The 20,748-nt window shown below is 40.0% G+C and overlaps 1 protein-coding gene and 1 long non-coding RNA gene across 3 annotated transcripts; both read right to left on the bottom strand.

Moving 5' to 3' along the window:
- Nucleotides 1–860: 860 nt before the first annotated feature.
- LOC116573257 lies at nucleotides 861–19,375 on the bottom strand. Of its 2 annotated transcripts, none has more exons than XR_004278676.1 (5): nucleotides 18,346–19,375; nucleotides 8,829–8,904; nucleotides 5,701–5,956; nucleotides 3,883–4,021; nucleotides 861–886 (listed from the first exon to the last, which is right to left on the bottom strand). It is a non-coding gene; the product is annotated as an uncharacterized LOC116573257 (long non-coding RNA). The 2 variants fall into 2 exon arrangements; XR_004278677.1 differs by having other exon boundaries at nucleotides 5,701–5,827; nucleotides 18,346–19,374.
- Nucleotides 14,944–17,814, bottom strand: MAP10 (microtubule associated protein 10). Its single transcript, XM_032313285.1, has one exon. It carries the CDS (start codon nucleotides 17,772–17,774, stop codon nucleotides 15,036–15,038), a length of 2,739 nt encoding a protein of 912 aa, XP_032169176.1. The 5' UTR covers nucleotides 17,775–17,814; the 3' UTR covers nucleotides 14,944–15,035.
- Nucleotides 19,376–20,748: the final 1,373 nt, after the last annotated feature.

The following is a 20,748-nucleotide window of genomic DNA, read 5'->3' as shown; positions in this document are numbered from 1 at the left end:
ACTCAGGGAACTCTCCAATCTCCTGCCAGAAGCTCTGCTGATAAACCTAAAACAGAAGCTGGACTTCACAGCTTGTTGGTGGCTGTGCTCCACAAAGGTGGCAGAGTTGGGTGGGAAAGGTAGGGTCGAGAAGGTATAACCCAGAAAAGTACAACCCAGAAAACTATATGGGGACTGTTTTGGGGAGTGGGAACCAAAGTCACATTGTTGCCAAGTGTGGGACACACTTGAGACTGGAACTCAGAAGAGATATTTGTGCTGGAGATTCAAACAGGGGGTCATCACCAGCTGGGTGGGTTTGGAAGCAATTGGAGAGACACATAATATAGACTGGAAGTTAAGGTGGGATTAAAAGGAAGGGCAGGGTAAGAGTGAGAGGATCCAGTATGCAGATGCAGAGTAAAAGAAAAGAAAAGATTTGTTCTGAGAATCTAGAAAGGGAGGGAAAAACCAAAAGAATGTGATGTCAAGGAACCAAGAGAGGAGGAAAAGCGGGAAAACATGTTGTGTGCAAATGAGAAGACAGTAAAATGAACAAAAAAATCCGTCTCATTGGAGTTAGCGAGAGTAAAATATAACCCTCAATGCCTTTGTTACTTTTCAAAGTTTTATGACAAGCTGTAGTCAGTTTTACACATTTTGTGGCAGTGTTATGCTCTGTTTTTAAAACTCAGGAAACAATCGATTTGGCATTTTTAATCACATCGAACTAAGTCCCCAACACAATCTAAGCAGCAAATACTACCATAAAGGAACAGCAGTCCCAGATAATTTTTCACAAAAGCCTTACCAACCCTTCAAGGTCAAACCAATCCTATCCCATCCAGATCAATCCAGAGAAGAGGAAGGAGAGGCTGTATGATGTATTTTTCAAGGCTGCTATAACCTTGATATGAAATATAGACAGACAATACAAGAAAGGGTGATTTGTAAGTAAAGTATAAACCAAGGAAATACAGTAATATAGATAATAGAATACATCAAGACCAAGAAAGGAAAGCAAGGGTGATTCAACTTTGGAAAATCTCTTTTTATAATTCACCACTAGATTGGAGAAGAAAAGCATATGATTAGCTCAATAGACACAAAAAAGTGTTTGATAAAATTCGAGACATAGTTTATGGTTTAAAAAATCCCATGATAACAACTAAAGTACTAAAGGGAACCTCTTTCCAAAGTGTTTATCTATCAGGCACCTCAATGATGGAACATTCCTTCTAAGGTCAGGAATAAGAGAAGGATGTCCCTAATCACTGCTTCATGTAACATTGAGGAATCCAGCTCTAGACCACAATCTTAGGTGTGACTTCTCAGGCTCGGCCACTGGAAATTACCAGGGCTTCATGTGGCAGGAGTCATGAGGGAAGGCTGCCTTCTCACCACAGACTTGGAGCACAGTCAGCAAGGAGGGGCCTGCTGTCACGTACTCAGCACCAGGCCCCATCCCAGTACTTTTAAAAATATTTATTTATTTTCATTTTTTTATTATGTTATATTAGTCACCATACTGTACTTCATTAGTTTTTGATGTGTTCCATGATTCATTGTTTGCATATAACACCCAGTGCTCCATGCAATACATGCCCTCCTTAATACCCACCACCAGACAAACCCATCCCCCAACCCCCTCTCTTTTAAAACCCTCAGTTTGTTACTTGGAGTCCATAGTCTCTCATGGTTCATCTCCTTCTCTAATATCCCCCCTTCTTTTTTCCCCTTCCTTTTCCTAATGTCCTCCATGCTATTCCTTATGCTCCACAAGTAAGTGAAACCATATAATTGACTTTCTCTGCTTGACTTATTTCACTCACATGATCTCCTCCAGTCCCATCCATGTTGATGCAGATGGTGGGTGTTCATCCTTTCTGCTGGCTGCGTAATATTCCATTGTATCTATGGACCACATCTTCTTTATTCATTCTTCTGTTGAAGGGTATCTCTGCCCTTCCACAGTTTGACTATTGTGGACGTTGCTGCAATGAACTTTGGGGTATGTAGGGTCCTTCTTTTCACTACATCTGTATCTTTGGGGTAAACACACTGTAGGGTAATTTCTGGGTCATAGGGCAGCTCTATCCCAGTACTTTTATGCAGACCCATATTCCTTCCCTAATGGCCTCGATTCAGCAGCCTCCTTACTGGGGGTTCCTCTGTCCAGGTCTTTCTCAGGTGATCTGCCAAGACCACCTTTGTGTAAGCATGGTGACTGAAGCTCCTCATGTCCACTCTGACTCCGTCTTCAGGACCATCCTAGCCTTGTCTTGTCTCCCTCCCCTCACCATCTTGGGTCCACAAATGGTGGGAGCCTGGTGTCATTCGGCAGGAAAAATTAAGCACCGGCAGAGCCAGTCTCCTTTCCGGTTTAGATTTTTCCTTCTACTATAAGTGTGACTGGATTGTTGCTCTAATTTTGTCCTGTTTTAACTGCCCACTTTGACCTCTGTGAGTTCCGCTCAGCTCTTGACAAATGTACGGCAAGAAGAGGTCCTTGCCAACACAAAATACTCCCTATCTTTCCCTGAGCCCCCCAAGAGGTATAAGAGCTTTAAAACCGTGTTTTAGATCAGTGTGGTTTTCTGCATAAAAGAACCAAGAAAACCTATAGATAGGCCATTAAAAAGAAGAGGAGGGGGAGGAGGATGAGGAGGAGGAGGAGGAGGAAGAAGAGCTTAGGAAGGTTGCTGGAATGAACACTAATGCACAAAAATCAATACCATTCCAATTACATACAAGCAAACAGCCAATTTGAAAATATGTGTTATTTTAAAATGTATTTCTTTTTCTTAAAGGATTGATTTACTTATTTGAGGGAGAGAAAGAAAGAGCATGAGGGGGGAAAGGGGGCAGAGGGAGAGAGAGAGAATCTCAAGCAGACTCCCCACTGAGCATGGACCCAGATGTGGGGCTTGATCCCATGATTTTGAGATCATGACCTGAGCTGAAATCAAGAGTCAGATATTAACCAACCAAGCCACTCAGGTGCCCCCAAAATATGTGTAATTAATTTAATCAATTAAATCACAATGTACAAATCTACGATAAGACAAAATGTTAAAGCATTATTGAAGGACACTGGGAAGGATTTAAAGCTATAAGATGATCTACAGTGTTTATGGATACCCAATATAATGAATGTGTCAATTTTAGCAAATTAATCTCTAAATTCCATGCAACATAAATAACATTTTATGATATTTTGTGGAACCCCATAAGCTGAGCCTAAATTTCAAAAGTAAAAGGACCAAGGATAGTCTAGAAAGAGCATTTTTCAAGTGTGAACAATTTGGGTATTGGGGGCGGTCCATGAGGTCAAAACTATTTTCATAAAAATGCTGAAACATTATTTGCCTTTTTCATTCTCATTCTCTCACTAGTGTGCTGTGGAGTTTTCCAGAAGCTACATAGCAGGTAATTAATATCACAATAGGCTGAATGCAGAAGCAGATATGAGAATCTGCCGTCTATTAAACCAGACATTAAAGAAATTGCAAAAGTATAAAACAGTGCCATTCTTCTAAGCTTTTTGTTTTGGAAACTTATGTATTTTTCATTAAAAAATGTTATTCGTGTTCACATGCAATAAGGTCTACTAATATCACTTTTAAATGAATTCATCACTAAACATTTAAAAAACTTCTCACTTTCAATTTCTAGTAGAGTAAATATCGATGGAAAGAATCCACGTAAACAAAAGTTCTTTGGAGTACTGAGTAATTTCTAAGGGTGTGATGGGTTCCTGAGACAAAAAAAGCTTGAGAACTGCTGGTTTAGACAATATAAAAGAAGAAGAAGGGAGTAGACTTGCTTTTCTAGGTTTCAGTACTTACTGTAAAGCTAGAGTAGCTAAATATAGCAGGAAAAATTAAAATGTCTAGTATTTACCAAGTTTTGCAGTGGAATATGAGGAATTCTCATGCCGCTGGTAGCTCAACCAGCTGTTGAACCACTCTGGAGAGAGAGTTGGCAGTGTGGAAGATGTGTATTATCGCTGAACTTGGCAATTCCATTTAGGTATAAAATCCTGCGGAAATTCAAGCACAGAGGGACAAGAAAAATATTAACTGCAGCATTGTTAGTAATAAGAAAAATCTGGAAACAACCTACATGTCCCCCATCGGGAATGGGGAGGAAACACAATAACCCCAGAGTAATGTTTATCCCCTGGAAGGGAAAACAAAGAAATGGGGGAGGAAACAAGGGAGCTGCCTGTTGTATTCTGCATGTTTTGTTCACCAGGGAGGGAGCAGGACAGGGAGAGGGAGGGAGGGACCCTCAGAGAGGGAGAGACCATAAGGCCAGCGCTGGCTTAAATCTGGGCAATGGACTTAGTTGTATTAGTTGTATTTTTTCTTCTTCTGAATGTTTAAAATATTACATGATAAAAACAAGTGAATGGGTCTGCCAATTTGAGATCAAACATATTCATTTACACTCCTGTTCTTTAAAATGCCCACAATGAAACTGGTTGCCTATAAAGGGAATGTTAAAAATTTAAATCCAGGTACAAAGTGGTCTAAATACACACCACAGTCTAGCTCTTCCTAACACCCCGAGAGTGTTAAAGGAAGTTTTATTTGTTGTGAGTTTTATAACCAAGCTATTTCGAGAAATGCAGTCGAAGCACAGAGATCAGAATATTTCAATCTTCTGGTGCTTCTTAGGAGATGCCATATGTTGAAGGAGCTGTCGGCCTGGAAAACATCCGCTGCAAAAGTGCACGCAAGCTTCTGGGGAGTCAGCTTGCGTAACCGATCTCCAGAATGAACTTGGAGAACGGAGGTGACATCCAGAATGGGCAGAGGTTATCTTCCTGCTCTGTGCTCACCTCTATTCTTAACCCAGGTGGACCTAAAGATTATCAGCCAAAAGAATGGGTTGGAGGAATCAACCAAAGAGTTTTGGTCTTGGTTTATTCCTTAGGACAGCAGGACACCAAGTGAGGGAGTTTCAAGGATCACCATTCCCAGTGCCCCAGCCCGCAAATTTCGGGATGGCAGGGTAGCAGTAGCTAAGCAGCAAGGCAGACAAAGCATAGACTATCCTACTCTGTCAATTATGAATAGATACTGGCTTTAATTATTGCTTCTGTTCATTTGTACAACATCTACCCAAAATGTACAACATCCACTATAGTAGGCTCCTTGCTGGGGATGAGGACAAGAGACAAGACTGAATAAGACAGTCTCAACACTCGACAGGAGAAGATGCCCAGCACAGGAAAGGTTAGTTTCAGTTATCTGGCACTGCCAACTGCCTTTCTGTAATGGCACACAGAAGACTCCTTAGGGAAGTTCTTGGACTCTTGTCAAGAGTGAGATCCCTCTTAGTTTTGTAAAATTAAGTAGACTATACATCCATTTTTTTTTTAATTGGCCTTAAGGATGAGAACCTTCTTGTGACTTGACGGAGATGGAGAAGGTCAGTAAATTTGGTGGGTGTCAGATAGGCTCTAGGGAAGAACAGGATCAAACCATGAGTCTTTCTCTTTAGATGTTTGAAATTATTAGGAATTCTGATGTTTTAGGATAATCTATGTCCAAATTCTCAGAGGAAAGGATCCTAAAGACCCCAAAGGAAATGAGAAAAATAAGGACCTGTCTTTGTGATCCTTGCTCTGTGGAACATCTAGATCATCAGGGAGAAGGGATTCCAGCCACCCTGTGAATGTGAGATTAGGAGTAAAAACCAAAATAACTGTACCTTTGTGAACTGAGTTGGAGTCAGGACCAGGGAGAGACAAACTTCAGATACAACACTGTCTCAGCAACGGGAACCAATGACGCCAAACACCAAGGCCAACTCGTGGGCAAGCCCCATGGCCTGGCATCTGTAAGTAGGACAGGCCACTTAATTGAGACCAAGTAAGCTTCTCAGACCTTGGACATTTGGGGTGGTACAGTTCTCAAAGTTTTATGCTGGACCTCCTGCTAACATGAGTATGTGGAGCAGACACAATCTGTTGGAATATAGAAGAAGAATCGTCATATTTGCACCCTAAACTAGGGAAGTGGGCCTTCCTGGTTACACATACTTATCCCCCAAATGTCTGCAAAACAAACCATTTTGAGGACATAGTACTGTAAAAGTCTGCAACTGGTTCTGAGGAAGCGTTGTGGAAAGAGTTAGTCTTAAAAAAAAATCCATAGGAATCATTGTAACTGACAAGAATAAATACAGTTCATAAATGGTTATGTATTGTTCAATAATCTTATGCTACACACTGAAAATATTGTATGCAGAATTATACTGATTCTACCTCCAAAGAGTTGCTGTAATTCTGTACAAAAGTTTCAGAAGCCAAATTTGTCACTAGTGTGATATGTAGGCACTTTAGTTCAGACTGGAAAATTAAAATTTAAAAGATAATTTTCAGATTCTGCAGAGGAAATGTGTAGCCTTCAGCACAGTATTCTCAAGTATGATACACACCAACCATGCCCAAAAAGGTTGTGCCAAATATTATGTACACTTAGATAATGCAGAGGAGATCCTGTAAGTAATTGGATTGCCTTTTACCAGCTTGGAGTAACAGCTAGGGCCAGTGACAGAATTTGGGGAGGCTCCATGAAAAGTCAAAATGTAGGACTCATTGTTCAAAATAGAGGAAAAAGTCACTAAGTATAGAGCCTTTCCCTTTCTTCCAGGGTCTCTCTTAATTTTTCATGGTGATTTTTCTTGGTGTTTTGTATTAATTTTCTATTGCAGCATAACTTATTGCCATAAACTTTGCAACTTAAAAGAACACCTGTGTATTATTTGTGGGTTAGGACTCCAGGAATGGTAAGTTGGGTCCTCTGTCCAGGGTTTCATAGGCTTCAGTCTCAGTGTTGGGTGGGGCTGGGTCTCATCTTTCAAGCTCACACTGGTGTTGGCAGAACACATTTCTCTTAAGCTATAGAATTCAGGAATGCAGGTCACAGAGCTTCTCACTTGTAATTCTCTTGAAAGGGTTCAGCTGATTAGGTATGGCTCACCTAGGATAATTTCCCTTTTTATTAACTTAAACTTAACTCATATGGGATTTTAATTTCATCTGCCAAACCCTTTCATGTCCACCATATTCTATTAGAAGCAGATTACAAAGGTCTAGGTCTCTGGGGATCATCTTAAAATTCTGCCACGAAGTGTTTTTCTAGGTAAAGAAAAATTAAGAATTTAAATGATTCACATAAATCTTACTGTTCATCTTTATATTGTGCAATGCCAGTTTTAAATACTACTAAAACATTTACTTGTATGTGAAATCATCAAAATGATACAATTGTTTTTTTGTAATGTTTATGTGCACATGGACAGTGGAAACCCTGCCCCAAACCAAACTAACTCAACTGTTTTATTCACTTCTTGATATTTGCACATTCTATCAACACCCTCTGCCATTGGCCTACTGATGAGTAAGTAATAACTGAGAAGATAAGGAACTTGGGGCTGCTAACAACATGACTCCTAATACTAAAATACTAGAAATAATCCAAATGTTCATTAGCTGTAGCATATATAGTAAATTGGGATGTACGAGCACAATGAAAAATCAGAAAACAATGCGAAATGATAAACTACAGCTCTATGCCATGATATGGGTGAATCACAAACATAAGATTGAGCAAAGGAAACCAGGCACAGAAGTGTGCACATGGTATGGCCTGTGGAACTATCTAGATGTTGGAGTGCAGGATAGCATTTCCCTTTGTGATGGTTGGGTGAGGGGAGAGAACAGCTGGAAGGGAGCGTGAGGAGGTTGACAGGGTTGTGCAATGTTTTATTCCTTGATCCGGATGCTGTTACACAAAAACTCACCTTAAGGAAATTCACAGAACTACACTCGTATTTTGCACACTTACATGTATGAATATTATACTTCAATATCATTTTGCATAAGACACATATGTAACACAAAATGTAAAGAGAGAGAGGAAGAGGAAGGAGAGGGAGAGAAAAAGCAGGAGAGGAAAGGAGGAAAAGAAAGACTAGAAACAAGCTAAAAAATTAAGAGATATCTGTATCCAAGGTAACAAGTAGTTACTAAAAAAATTAGTTTATAACAGCTTTCTGGCAGTTAATGTGAACTTTTGGATGATACAAAATGTTCTTTAAGAAGACTTGCCCTGGTATTAATATTTATTCTAAAGCTGTATATTCAAGAACGTGGAAAAGTAAGCAATGGAAATGTAGAGTGCTTCAGAGCATGGATGAGACAATTTTGGCTTGAGGAAAAATGTAAAGGTTGGTGTTACCAATAAGCTGACCCATCTGGAAAAAGTCTGCATGTTACCAGATTTGGGGAAATAATGATGGCCAATATATCTTCATAGGTGTCAGGGATTATGCTAATCATTAATATTTCCTCATTTAATCCTTATAATCTTATAAATATCATTGATTTCTCCATTGTACAGATGTGAAAACTGAGTCCTTGAGGGACCGGCCTAAGGTTATAGCAGGTGTGTGGACTCTAACAGGTTGGCCTGCCCCTGGTCCTAAACATAATGCCTTTCCTGTGACGCAGAGGATGAAATTCCCACATCTCTGAATGAGTTAATTCTTCGGTTAGTGTTTTCAGTGCAAATGTTCTAGAATCCAGACATACAATTTGGGTTTACTGTGTTTCCCATTTGACACAAGAAGTAGCATTTTCGAATGGAAACAATCTTGTAGTGGGTGAGGGACCGGCAAACTCCATTTCTTGGGGCCGTGTTCCTTCTCTGTAATATGAAGGAGCTGAATTAAATGATTCATAAAATCTTTTCTAGTTCCAAATTTCCGTGAATTCGAGTTTTCTTTTCTGGCAATAACTGGCTAACACTCTCAGCTGCTTTTTAATACCACACCTGGATTCCTTTAGAGTATAATCATAGTCTTGGCATACGGATGAGTTCCTCCTTGTGGATGCAGAAAAGCATACACCTGGTTTAGTAAAAACAACTGAATTAGAAGATAAAAACAGAAGACACCAAAATAATAGGGAGGTCTGAATTACAGCACAGTTTTATAAAGTTCAAAATTAAATTTTATCTATTTATAGGTTCTTGCTATCCACTCTGACTCCAGAAATGATATAAATAATGAAGGAATATTAACTTCCTAATATTTATATGAAGAGCCTTTCAGTTCTTCTATGGCAATGAGAAAGGTTATGGATATGGAAAACAACCTCAGCTTTCTTGTCTATATTAATGCTTACTCATAGGATTCTTCTGAAGATGATGTCAGGCACTGAAAGCTCCTCATCAGCTGTAAAGTGCTTATCAGAGTCAGGAAGTATTAGTGTTAATGACAATGGAGACCACATAACCAAAATACTTTAAAAAATCTATTTCCAGTGAAAAGCTAGACCTTGATTTTAGTAAAATCCTACCTCTAGCACTGGTTCTTAGAAATTGACAGGATAAGCTCATGCTGTGATCAGTGATACTGCAAGAGAGCACCATGAAATCATATATTCCAGAAAAGGAGCCTTGGAACGGAAGGAAGTTCCATCTGAAAATAGGTCTGTCCTCTTAAATACTTGGCTTTTGGCTATTAAAAGAAAATATCTGGGATAGGGAGTACTTTACTAATGAGAAGCCAATGTTCATATTTCAGACCTTCTTTTTGGAAGATTAGAAATATCTTTTCCCTCATGTTAACAAATGCAGTCCCAAAGTACTTGGAAATATTCTTAAGAATTTTGGATATGTAAGCAATCATTTTTAGGTCAAATCTTCTGACAATAGTTTTCTCCATAGCTAAAGCAATCCATTCATTGTTTTTTATGTCATTCTGAGTCCAGAATTCAGTCCCAATTCAGTCTACAGGATTGACACCGAAATCACAAGCATGAAATACAGTACTCCACACAGTTGTTGGGTGTAAGCCCTGACATTGAAGAGTTATCCTTAATAAATCAAAAAGAAAAACTCTTCAAGGTTTCCAGGACAGAAGAGATAACTAAAGGAGAAATTTTTGGATAGAAAGGAGCAGCTTTTGAAGAACCCCCATATCTTCTTTGTCTTTCAGTATGTAGACCCTGGGAGTATACTGCTTGTCTGTTAGGATTTCAGCTCAATTATGAGCACAGCCCAATCCATTTCCTATTACTCTTGAGCTCAACTAAAAGATCCTTCAAGCGTGGATTGCATGGAGCACTGGGTGTGGTACAAAAATAATGAATACTGTCATGCTGAAAAAATAAAAAATTAAAAAAAGAACTATATTAAAACCAAGAAGGAAACAAAAAAGGAAGAAAACTGATAATATTCTTAGTTGTCAAGCTTACAAGTATGGGTTTCTGATCCTACAGTAACTAACTTAGCTACTGACTCAGACCTGTTCCAACCCACATTCTTTCCTTACGGTATATGACCTCAGCTGTTAACTTGTCTTAAACTTGGCTGATCTCCTACCCTGGTCTGTTCCCAAACACACACAAATATTATTAAAACCTGAATCTTTTGATTCCTGTTGCCATGGATTCCCCTATTCAGTTACAATATCTGGTCTGAAAGCTGTTCATCTCTTCCCAACTCGTTCTCAAAGTTTCTGGTTATTTTATTATGACTGATTTTTCACAGCTCCTTCCCCATTCACTGCATCACTTCCAAGGTGTATAAAGGGGCAAATATTTTTCTGCAACTTATAGAAAGACTTGAAATATCCAGAAAGAAAAATCTAAAACAAATTTTAAAGATGTTTTAAAAGCAACCTCCTATAGTCCAAGCCACATAGGTTTGCTTTATTACTTTCAAAAAAATTGTCCTTACTTGTGCCCTGGCTCAGAGTTCCCTTTCTTAAGGAATGGGAAGGAAATTTTGCATCCCCTTCTCCCTCCAAACCCTTCTCTCACCACTGTCTAATACTCTGCACAAAGCTAGATGCCCCCCTGCTTAATATTCTGAGAAGGGCTCCTTCTTCTGTGTGGTTTTGTGGCTCTGCCCTCTGTCCTAAACAGTCTTCTTCCCTGGCCAGAAGTTCTGTCTTGCTTTATCTCCATGCTTTATCTGTTTGCCTTGTGCCATGGAAAGTTTGTTCAAATCTTTTGGAGGGAAGAGTTGATTTCCTGAGATTTTAATTAAAAATATAGGGTCCCCTAGGGCAGAAATACAGATACCATGGTATAGTCTCTGTAATTCTAAATTTACTCCTCAACACTCACATGCATATTCACTGTCCATTTGCTAGGTAAAGTTGGTTCAATCTTCAAACCAATCCTATAGTGAAGAAATAGTCTCCAAGAATTCATATAACCTGACCGAGGATGAAAATTACCATTCGTCCATCTCCAAAGGCCAGGATTAAAGTGTTAGTGGTCTCCCCAGTAAAACTGAAAAAGATGTTTTAAAAACATTTTGGTGTCGGGGCACCTGGGTGGCTCAGTGGGTTAAGTGTCTGCCTTGGGCTCGGGTCATGATCTCAGGGTCTGGGATAGAGCCCTGCATTGGGCTCTGTGCTCGGCAGGGAGCCTGCTTCCTCCTCTCTCTCTCTCTGCCTGCTTCTGCGTACTTGTGATCTCTGTCATATAAATAAATAAAATCTTAAAAAAAAAAAAACCAAAAATAAAAACATTTTGGTGTCAAAAAGGAAAAATACTAGTTTTCTCTTTGATCCCAAAAACTTTTCTAGTAGATAAACCTTTAGTTGGGCTCCAACTTCTCACATCCTCAGTTCTGTTCTGCCCCCAAGTTGCCCACAACCTGCTTCTATTCCCAAGTCGACTTCGTTTGAAGTATATTTGAGGCTCTTCAGAAAACAAACCCTATCTTCTCATTTCTCCAGCAGCTCCCACACTGGAAGAGGCTGATGGGTAGATTTCTAACACATTTTTCATCAACCTAATTCCACCAGCTCTTTATCTTCCAGAAGTTCCTCAAACGGTCCTGTCTACCAGCAGCATCTGCCTTGTTCTCTAGGGCTACTAAGGGTTCATTCTTATTTTTACATCAGTGATTTCATTGGAGTTTTGGAAGGAAAGACCAAAACCTTCCCTTAATACACAATTTTGTAGCAAAGACCTGAGTTTTCTATTTTTTTTTCTAGAGTTAATACACATTTTTAGCATAACAGAGAAGTATTTGAAAAATAAGTTAGTAATTATATTCCTATGGATAGGCACTCCAACCTAATGATGCTCTTCCTGAAATCTGTTATTTCCTAGCATGACAGATAAATTTCTGGAGAAAAATAGCAAAAATGCCTTGGTCCTTGACTAAGCATGTTATCCTTGCATTGTTTTAGGTTAAAAATGAGAAGGATCCAGCAAGTATTGGCACATAAATTATCATTCTGCACAATTCCAGTTATCCTAATCCCAATAAAAGTATAAGTAGCCTAAGGGATGGCTATATCTCTAGGCCCAAGGACAGTTTATGATTAGACAAATGTAAATATTGTTTATCTTGTTTATATGTTGCTTTGTTATGAAATTCCTTTGCCTTTCTAACCATGGTGTGGTTTGTTAATTTATGATCTTTAACTCTATGTTTACAGAAAATAAAAGCTTGGTTCCCAAATATAATTCCATAACAAATGCACTGCTTTTATAGGCAGAAAATAAAAATTAATTGAGATGGGAAGGGGTGGCTCTCTACAGAAAGCCAGAAGCCCAAGGCAGAAAGTTCAGTATCATTGTTCCTTGTATCTGAAGCTATGGGCAGTGTACTTATGACCGAGGGAAAAACCAACATATTGTATGTATCCGCAGAGCCCTCTCAGAATCTGTGTACGCGTCATAGCTCAAAGGACTTGTCACAGTTGACAGCTGCCTCCTAAGGTCCTAACATTCTGTGGCTCACTGCTTCTTAGATCCTCTCCCATTCAGTTTTGCCCACAGCAGCTCAGCTACCTATGCTATTCAGAAAAGCTGAATTGCAGTAGCTTAGTTTTACAATTAAATAACGGGTCTCCCTTATTTAAGAGCCTGAAATACTATTTCATGTTTCAATGATTTTAAGCAATTCAAGGGATAGAGAACATTTCAGGAACAGTATCTATTATGATATTCTTAAAAAACTAAGCTTCTAGGTTGTAGAATTAAAACAGGAAGTAGAATTTGAAGATAGGTTGCAAATAGGAAGTACTAAATGCATGAAAAGAAGTACTTTTTACTAGAATTAAGCTATTAATACTAACACCACAATTCTAGAAATAAATACCGATGGAGTGACTTGAAGAGAATCTTATTTACCTACTAGTTTTGTAATCTAAAGTACATTAATGCTTTAGTCTTTGTTGTACCCCAGACATACTGAATTAATCATTTTTCTCATCTATTCTCATCACAAGCAATGACTTACTCTTAATCAAATAAAAGCTGATTTTTAAGGAATTATTTCTCTAATGTTTCTGACATTATTGCTTATATTTTTCTCTTCCATAGTAGTGAAAAATTGCTAACAATTTACACACCAAGCTGTTATCTAGCTATAACACCTAGCATTAAATTACTTTGATTTTCTGAGATGATACACTAGATGCTTTATATTAACTGAAAAATTAAGATCATAGCCATTAGCCATTAAGAAGCACTTCCTATTTCAAAACGTTTACTGGTATAATTTCTGTGCCTTCAAGAAATTATTTCAATAATTTCTAATATTCAAAATGCCATGGCCAAGTATTGGTGCTCAACTGTAAATTAAAATACTCTTTTGTTTCGATTGCTTAGGTCTTTATTATTATGCTTGGGATTTAAAGCTCCCTACGATCGGGGACTTTTCTTACTCAACAAATATCCTTTCTACCACTCTACCATTCTAATCAAGATATTTTCTCAGTCCCATGAGTACATTATGTTCATTCCCATATTTCTTTTACGCATATTGTTTCTCAAAATATAATATCCTCATCTCTTACCACCTTTCTAAATTTTACTATCATTCAAAAGATAATACCTGCATTGTTATTTGATTACTTATAAAGGAAGGAAAATTAGGGCCTCACTCCATATATCCAAAAAGATCAGATATATTAAAATATAAAAATTAAAATATAACACATAAAAAATTACATGTAAATTGTTGAACACAATAAGGTCTAAGTACAAAACCAATGGAAGAAATTATAAAGAAATGATCACTAGATAAAAACAAACTTTGCGTACCTTAAAAATAACTATGGAACAGCCTGAAATGACAACAATAAACTCAATTTGTATATAAGAAACTGGAAGACACCTTTCTTAGCTTCCTTCTCCAAATACTTCATTGAACACCTGCAGGCTGTTTATAGACACCAAAACAAAAATATTGTAGTCAAATAACCATGTTTCCAATAAGGATTTTCTGCTGCTTATTCTTAGGATTTTTGCTTGTTTGACTGCTTAATTCTATTGCCTCCCATCAGGTTATTTTAAATGCGTGGACTTCATTAATTTGCTCAACACATGCTTTTATCACACCCCAACCAAGGCAAGACTGTGCTAGGTACCAGGAACATATACTGGTGGGCAAAACAGATACGGTCCCTTCCTTCGCAAAACTTAAGATAAACATTAATCAAGTGATCACACAAACTGCATTAAAAAAAAAAGTAGAGCACAATGATGACATATAAAAAGGACTTTACCTATTGGGGTATGGGATGTGTATGTATCAAAGATTTCCCTAAAGAATTCATATATGTGTAAAACAGTAAGCTCTACCTACAGGGGCTGTATGTTAAACATTTTTGTACCTTTCTGCATCTCACACAGTAAGTTCTTCAATATTTGTCAAATGATTTATTCCTGTTAGAATCTGAGATTATCCTTATTAACTAGCCTTCTTTTTTAATGGTGTGCCTGAAGTCTGCTTTAGGATGACTGATTTTTTCAGAGAGTTTAGAAAGATACTTTTATTCTTCTAAGATTAAACAACTTCAATCTTACCTAGATTATAAGGTGATTTCATGATTAATACTGTTCAACTTAATAAATACTATCTAGACATCAAAATAACATATTTCTTTAAAAATTACCCATGTAATTTATGTACTAAAATAATGTAAAAAATTATTAAAAATTGTTTCACTAACGGTACACATAGGTTATACAAAAATAAAATGTTTTTTAAAAGCACGTATTTTCACACTGTATATCCTGGAAGTTTATTTATCACTAATTCGCAAATATCCTTGCATTGCTTGGAAATACTTAGTGAGGCAACTTCATCATCTTCATCAAAGTGATCTGGTGCACTGCTGTCCAGGACATTAAGTTCCAGGTCCGACAAGTTAGATGGCAGATAAGTACTCACTTGTGATGTCCGAGGTGACTGGCTTTTTTCTGAAGACTTGCAACCAGTTCTTGTTTTAAGTTTAGTAGGGATGTCCTGACCCCTCTTTAGAACTTCAGTATTATGCATACTGTTTCGATCTATCTGGTTTTCTTTCTCCTCAGTCCAATGTGATGAAGATAAATCACCGGTAGAGATACTAGACGTTTCCTCCAAACTTTTATCTTTAATCTTTGAAATATGAGATCTTTTACATGCGTATACTGGCAACCCAGCTGAAAAAGGCGGGCTAAGAACATAACTCTTTTCACTGCTGTTTTTTCTTGTGGACGGTATTGCTTCACTAGATTTACTTGTATATTGATTATGTTTTGGATTTTCTGACCCAGGACTGCTATCATGAGTTTGTAAAATTCTGCTAGTGTCCTCAGAGGTAGAGAAATCTTCAGAAGAGCAAGGGCTGGTGAAGTCATCGGAATAATTGAGTTCTGAGATGCTTTCAGAGCAACTATTTTTACATGGTTTATATTCACCGACATCATCAATAAGAATGTCATCATCAGTGGTTTTGACCTGTTTATCTTCCATTTCTTTATCTACTACAATTCTGTCAATAACTGCAACTTGTTGGAAAACACATGGACTTTGGACTTTCATTTCCACTTTTCCTTCCAAAATACTTGCATGCATAATCCCTTGTGGGACAGTGGAATTTGCAGGCCTCACAATTTCTTCCAATAAATTATCTGTTCTATGTTCACCACAATCTACAGTTTTTTCAGTTGCACATTTCAGGTTAGTTTCTTCAGTTGTGCTAGGGTCATCAAAAACTCCACTGATTTGCTTTGAGGTATCACTGTTTTCAGCAAAAGATGCATCTAATCCCAAACACTCATCTTTTGGCAGTTGGCGTGGCTTCTGATGTTGTTCTGCAAAGCTTAATACTTTAACTTTGGATGAAGGAATTCTGAGTTTTGCACCCAACATTTGTGCTTGCATTTTTCTATACTGCTCTCTTCTTTCATGTACTACCAACATATCAGGATTTGTCTGCTTTAAACGTAGTTTAAGTGTATTTGTTAAACCATAAAGCAGCTTTCCTCTTGGGACTCTTCTGGGGGGATCACCACTGTTCTTTTCAAAATGTTTACCTTTTTTGAGATTTTCGACTTGGTTCTTGTTATACTGAAGATTCACTGACTTTTCATTTCCCCCCACAGGAAGCTTATTCTTAGATTCAGATTTACATGTGCATTTGGCAGAAGATTCTGGTGACTTCTTATCCTCAGTTCTATATAACCAGGCTAAGTGAGGATGTATTTGAGTAGGGCTTGCCACAGGTTGGTTATATAACACGGACAACTCAACCAACAAGGCATTTAACAAAGGCAGCTGCCTTATTGTATTAATTCTGTTTTGTTCAGTTTGAGCATGATCTGAAGTTTGGTCACGTGCTCCTGCATCCTGAACGTGCGGAGGATTTATGGGCACTGGAGGATTTTCATGTGCCCCAGAATTAGTACGTTTCAGAAAATTAGTATGTTTTGGGGCAGTTGCACGGTTTTCCTCCACACAAATACCATCCGGTTCCTCAGGTACATTTATTTGAGGCTTAATGGTGATTGTACCCTGCACAGGGGGCATCTTTTCTTGGGTCAAATGAGTGTAATACAGAGGAGGGGGGCAAAATGTGTTGGTTTCGATGTCTAACTCTGTGACTTCCTGATCTGGGGGGCTAACGCTCCTCACACCACTAGAATTTGAACAAATAGAGTTGGTTTGTCCATGCTTCACAGAAACCGTGTCACCAGAGTTGGTCTTACTGGGGAAAGCTCCTTCCTCCAAACCCTTCTGTGCTTTGGGGATTTTTAAACCCACGAGAAAACTGTCGCCATGTCTTGTTCTTGGCTCTGGGCGTGGCTGCTGTTTTTCCTGCGGGGTCTGGGAACCGATCTCTCCGCGCTCCACCCCACCTCCCGTGGAAGCGACCGGCCTCTCAAAATGCCCCAACAAGCTGCTTCCTAAATCGGTTAAGCGGTAGCCCAGGGCAATGTCCCCAATCCGCTCCCCAACTAGGTTATGCAGAGGGAAACTCCCTCGATGGCCGTGGGAGCAGCCGGGGGCGGCCTGCCCCAGGACCTTGTGGGCGGCGGCAGCCAGAGAGATGCTGCAGGCACCGAGGAGCTGCGGGGCGGGCGTGGGACGCCCGGGGGGCAGCTGCAGCAGCAAAGTGTAAAGCGGAGTCCGAAGGAGCTGGCGGCGCAGGGTGGCGGGGTGCAGGCGGAAGAGACAGGACTTGCCGCGACCGAAGCTGACCAGGCCGGGTCGGGGCTCCGGGGCTGGGGCTCCGGGGCCTTCCGGAGGGTAAACCAGCAGCGTGGGGAAGTCCAGCAGGCGGAAGGCCACGGCGGGGCACAAGTCGCGCGATGGCCGTGGCGGGGATGCCTCCTCCTCCTCCTCCTCTTCGGCCTCCTCTTGCTCCTCCTCCACCGCGACCACGGGCGGCGGCGGCAGCAGCCCGACTTCTAGACGCACACAGTCGACGAGCAGCTCCAGCGAGAAGAGCCGCTCGGAGAAGGGCGCCGCCATTGCTGTTGCCCCTGGAGACGCGGCCGCACGCCGTGGAGGGCGGAGCCGAAGCTTGGCTCTCGCGAGAGACAAGGAGCCCACAGCGCTCGTGCCTGCTCTCTCGCGAGACTTAAGCCCCGTACCCTCCCCCGGCCCCGCGCCGGTCTAAACTGCGGCGGCTCTGGGACTTTTCGCTGCTCGACGTGCTTTTGCTTTCCAGGTTTCAGTGTTAACACAATAACGTGTCATACCGAGGCATGGTAATGTGGTGGCAAGAAATCAGACTTCTTTTTCCTTTGTTTTGTCCGCGTTTTTACCCGTGCCGATCCCCTGCAGTTTTGAGGTCAGGTCCAGTCCGAGGAAAACGGAAAGTCAATGCGGACTCCCCTTGCGGAGCCGAGGGCGGCAGCGGGCAGTTAACTCCCGGGGGCTTCATGGCTGCCGCCCACCCAAACGACGGGGACGCTGCTTGCAAGCGGCGCGCAGCCTCTGTCCGGGTAAATTATGGGGCACGGCGGCTGTGGTCCCACTTGCATTGAGCAGCCCCCGGTGTGGGATTAACGTTAACGACCCCGTGTAACGAAACGGGTACCTATGCACGTGCACACACAGCCGGGGGAGGAGATCTGAGGGCGCTCCTGCAGGTGTTCGGGGACACACACCGCTCTCCGCGAGTGGCCCGCGGACTGGAACGAAGGCTGCTGACACGGAGAGTTTGGGGCGACGTGTAAGGACTGTGTTCGCCTAAACTGCTCCGAAGGAGGACGTGTGCGCCCGTCACGTGTTCAGACACGTAGTTACACGAATACAAAGGACGGATTCTTCTAAGAACACACTGAATTCGGAGCACCCTACTGGGAGGCGGTCCTGGGGGTCAGGTGAGGGAGGACTGTGGCTTGAACTTGGTCAGGGTCAGTGGAGAGGAGAAAGGGGTGACAGAAGAGGCATTTGTGAGAGGAGAATTTAGAATTTGGTGACTAGGAGTGAGAAGTTATTGGTAAAAAAATTTTTCTGCTCCTGAAGGAGGAAAAAAAAAATGAGGCATAGATTTGATTTTTTTTAAAGTTACTTTGGGTTTCTGGGATTGTAGAGTTTGAGGTTCCTGCCAGACATGATGTGAATATGTTTAATTTTAGACAGCCTTATCATTTATAGTTAAATTACATTACATCAAAGCTCAGAAGAACATTGTGAAGCTCGAGGGAAATTCAGAATTGGAGGGATTTGATGCTTTAGTGTGAAGACTGAGGGAGGTTTCATTGCAGTAAAAAAAAAAATAGAATATACTACTCTTGGCCTTAAGAATCGTACTAGCTACTTGCAGAGGAAACGTTTGTCAAGTGACATGCTTCATGGACGGACGGCACAGAGCAGTACAAAGCAATATATTCACAAGTGGAGAGCAATGAGGTACAGTCCATATGTGCATCCAGTAAATCATTTAGGTAGGGTTAATAATGTGGAATATTAGCTTTTGTGTGTCTCCCTGCATATACATACAGGGAAACCTTCTATAAGGACGTTGCTTCCGGAATTTGTTAAGTGTCTACAGAGGGAATATTTTCCTTGCACAGATACTCTATATGATTTGTATTCTAGTATACAAATAATATTTTATAACTTTAAATAGTGCTAAAATTAACAAGTAAAAGTTTTGCTATGAAAATTAAAAAGTTTCAGTGTCCATCGGCCATACATGGAGAAATAGCAGAGTGCCATGGCCGAGGGCCCAAATTCCATAGGCCAAGGATCTGTCTCAAATCCTGGCTCTTTGACCATATACTAGTTTCTCAACAAATTGTGAATCATTTTCCTCATCCCCCAGAAATGAGGTATTTATAGTATCTTACCTTATAAAAATAATATTAATATCATATAATATTAGTATTATAGTAATATACATAGTATACTATATTTGTACTATGTAATGTAGTATACTATATTTACATAGCCTGGCAACTTGCTAAAATAAATACCATTTTACTTATTACTTACCATACAGCAGACTTTTTAGTTTTAAAGCACTAAGCTATGAGTTAGAGTAAATAGCTTATCTGACATGAGCCTATTGTTCTCGATCTGTAAAAGTTTATATGCTCTGTACTTTACCTTTCATCTTTAGCCAACTTTTTTTGTTACAGGAGAAGGCAGGATGAAGAAAGAAACTATGGATTAATGCACATTAACACTTTAAGATAAAAATCTGCTATGCAATGTTAAGGAGTTTGAAGTTTACTGTGGGGGTGGCATGAATTAAGATGCTGGCAGTGGCGTGGAGAGAAAACACACTCAAGAAATAGAGAGATTTAATGGGACTGGCTGATTGGGTGTGAAGTGTGCGGGAACAGAAGGTGAAACACAGGTTTCTACTTTAGGCAATTAGATTGATGGGTCAGATACAGAGAAGCAGGGTTTTTTTGTAATTGCTGTTAAACAAGGAACTGGGAGAAGCCAGAAGAGAAAACTATGAATCGCTTTGTCTGATATGTTGAGTGTGATGTACTTATTATCCATCCAGGTGGAAGGTAGAAGTTATATATTTGAATCTGAAACCTTGAGAGATCGAGGCTGGAAATACAGGTTTACAAGACACCAAGATGGTGATGGTAACCTAATTTCTTCATAGAAGGCATAAATAATAAATAAATATGGCACTGAGACTTTTTTTTTCTTTTTTATATGAGTTATCTCGGGACTCTGCAGACTGTAGGAATTTTGGCTTGATTTCTAAGGAATTAGGATGAGATACGATGCTAACATCTTTTTCTGGGGCAATAACTTTAGGGTGAAAAGAGACAAAGTCGGAATCATTAACTAAGGAAAGGCATGATGAGACTAATAATTTCGAGAGGAAACAGTCCCTGGATTAATGAAATGGATTGAACTGTGAGTCTGGCTCTCTAAAGTACCTTGTATCATAAGGGCTGTAGACCCCTGGGACAGATCCCACAGATGGGATGGGTTAGCAGGAATTGTAATAAAATGGCAGTAGTAG

Source organism: Mustela erminea, chromosome 14 (assembly GCF_009829155.1).
Source record: "Mustela erminea isolate mMusErm1 chromosome 14, mMusErm1.Pri, whole genome shotgun sequence".
NCBI lineage: Eukaryota > Metazoa > Chordata > Mammalia > Carnivora > Mustelidae > Mustela > Mustela erminea.
This window is presented reverse-complemented; position numbering and strand designations above follow the sequence as displayed.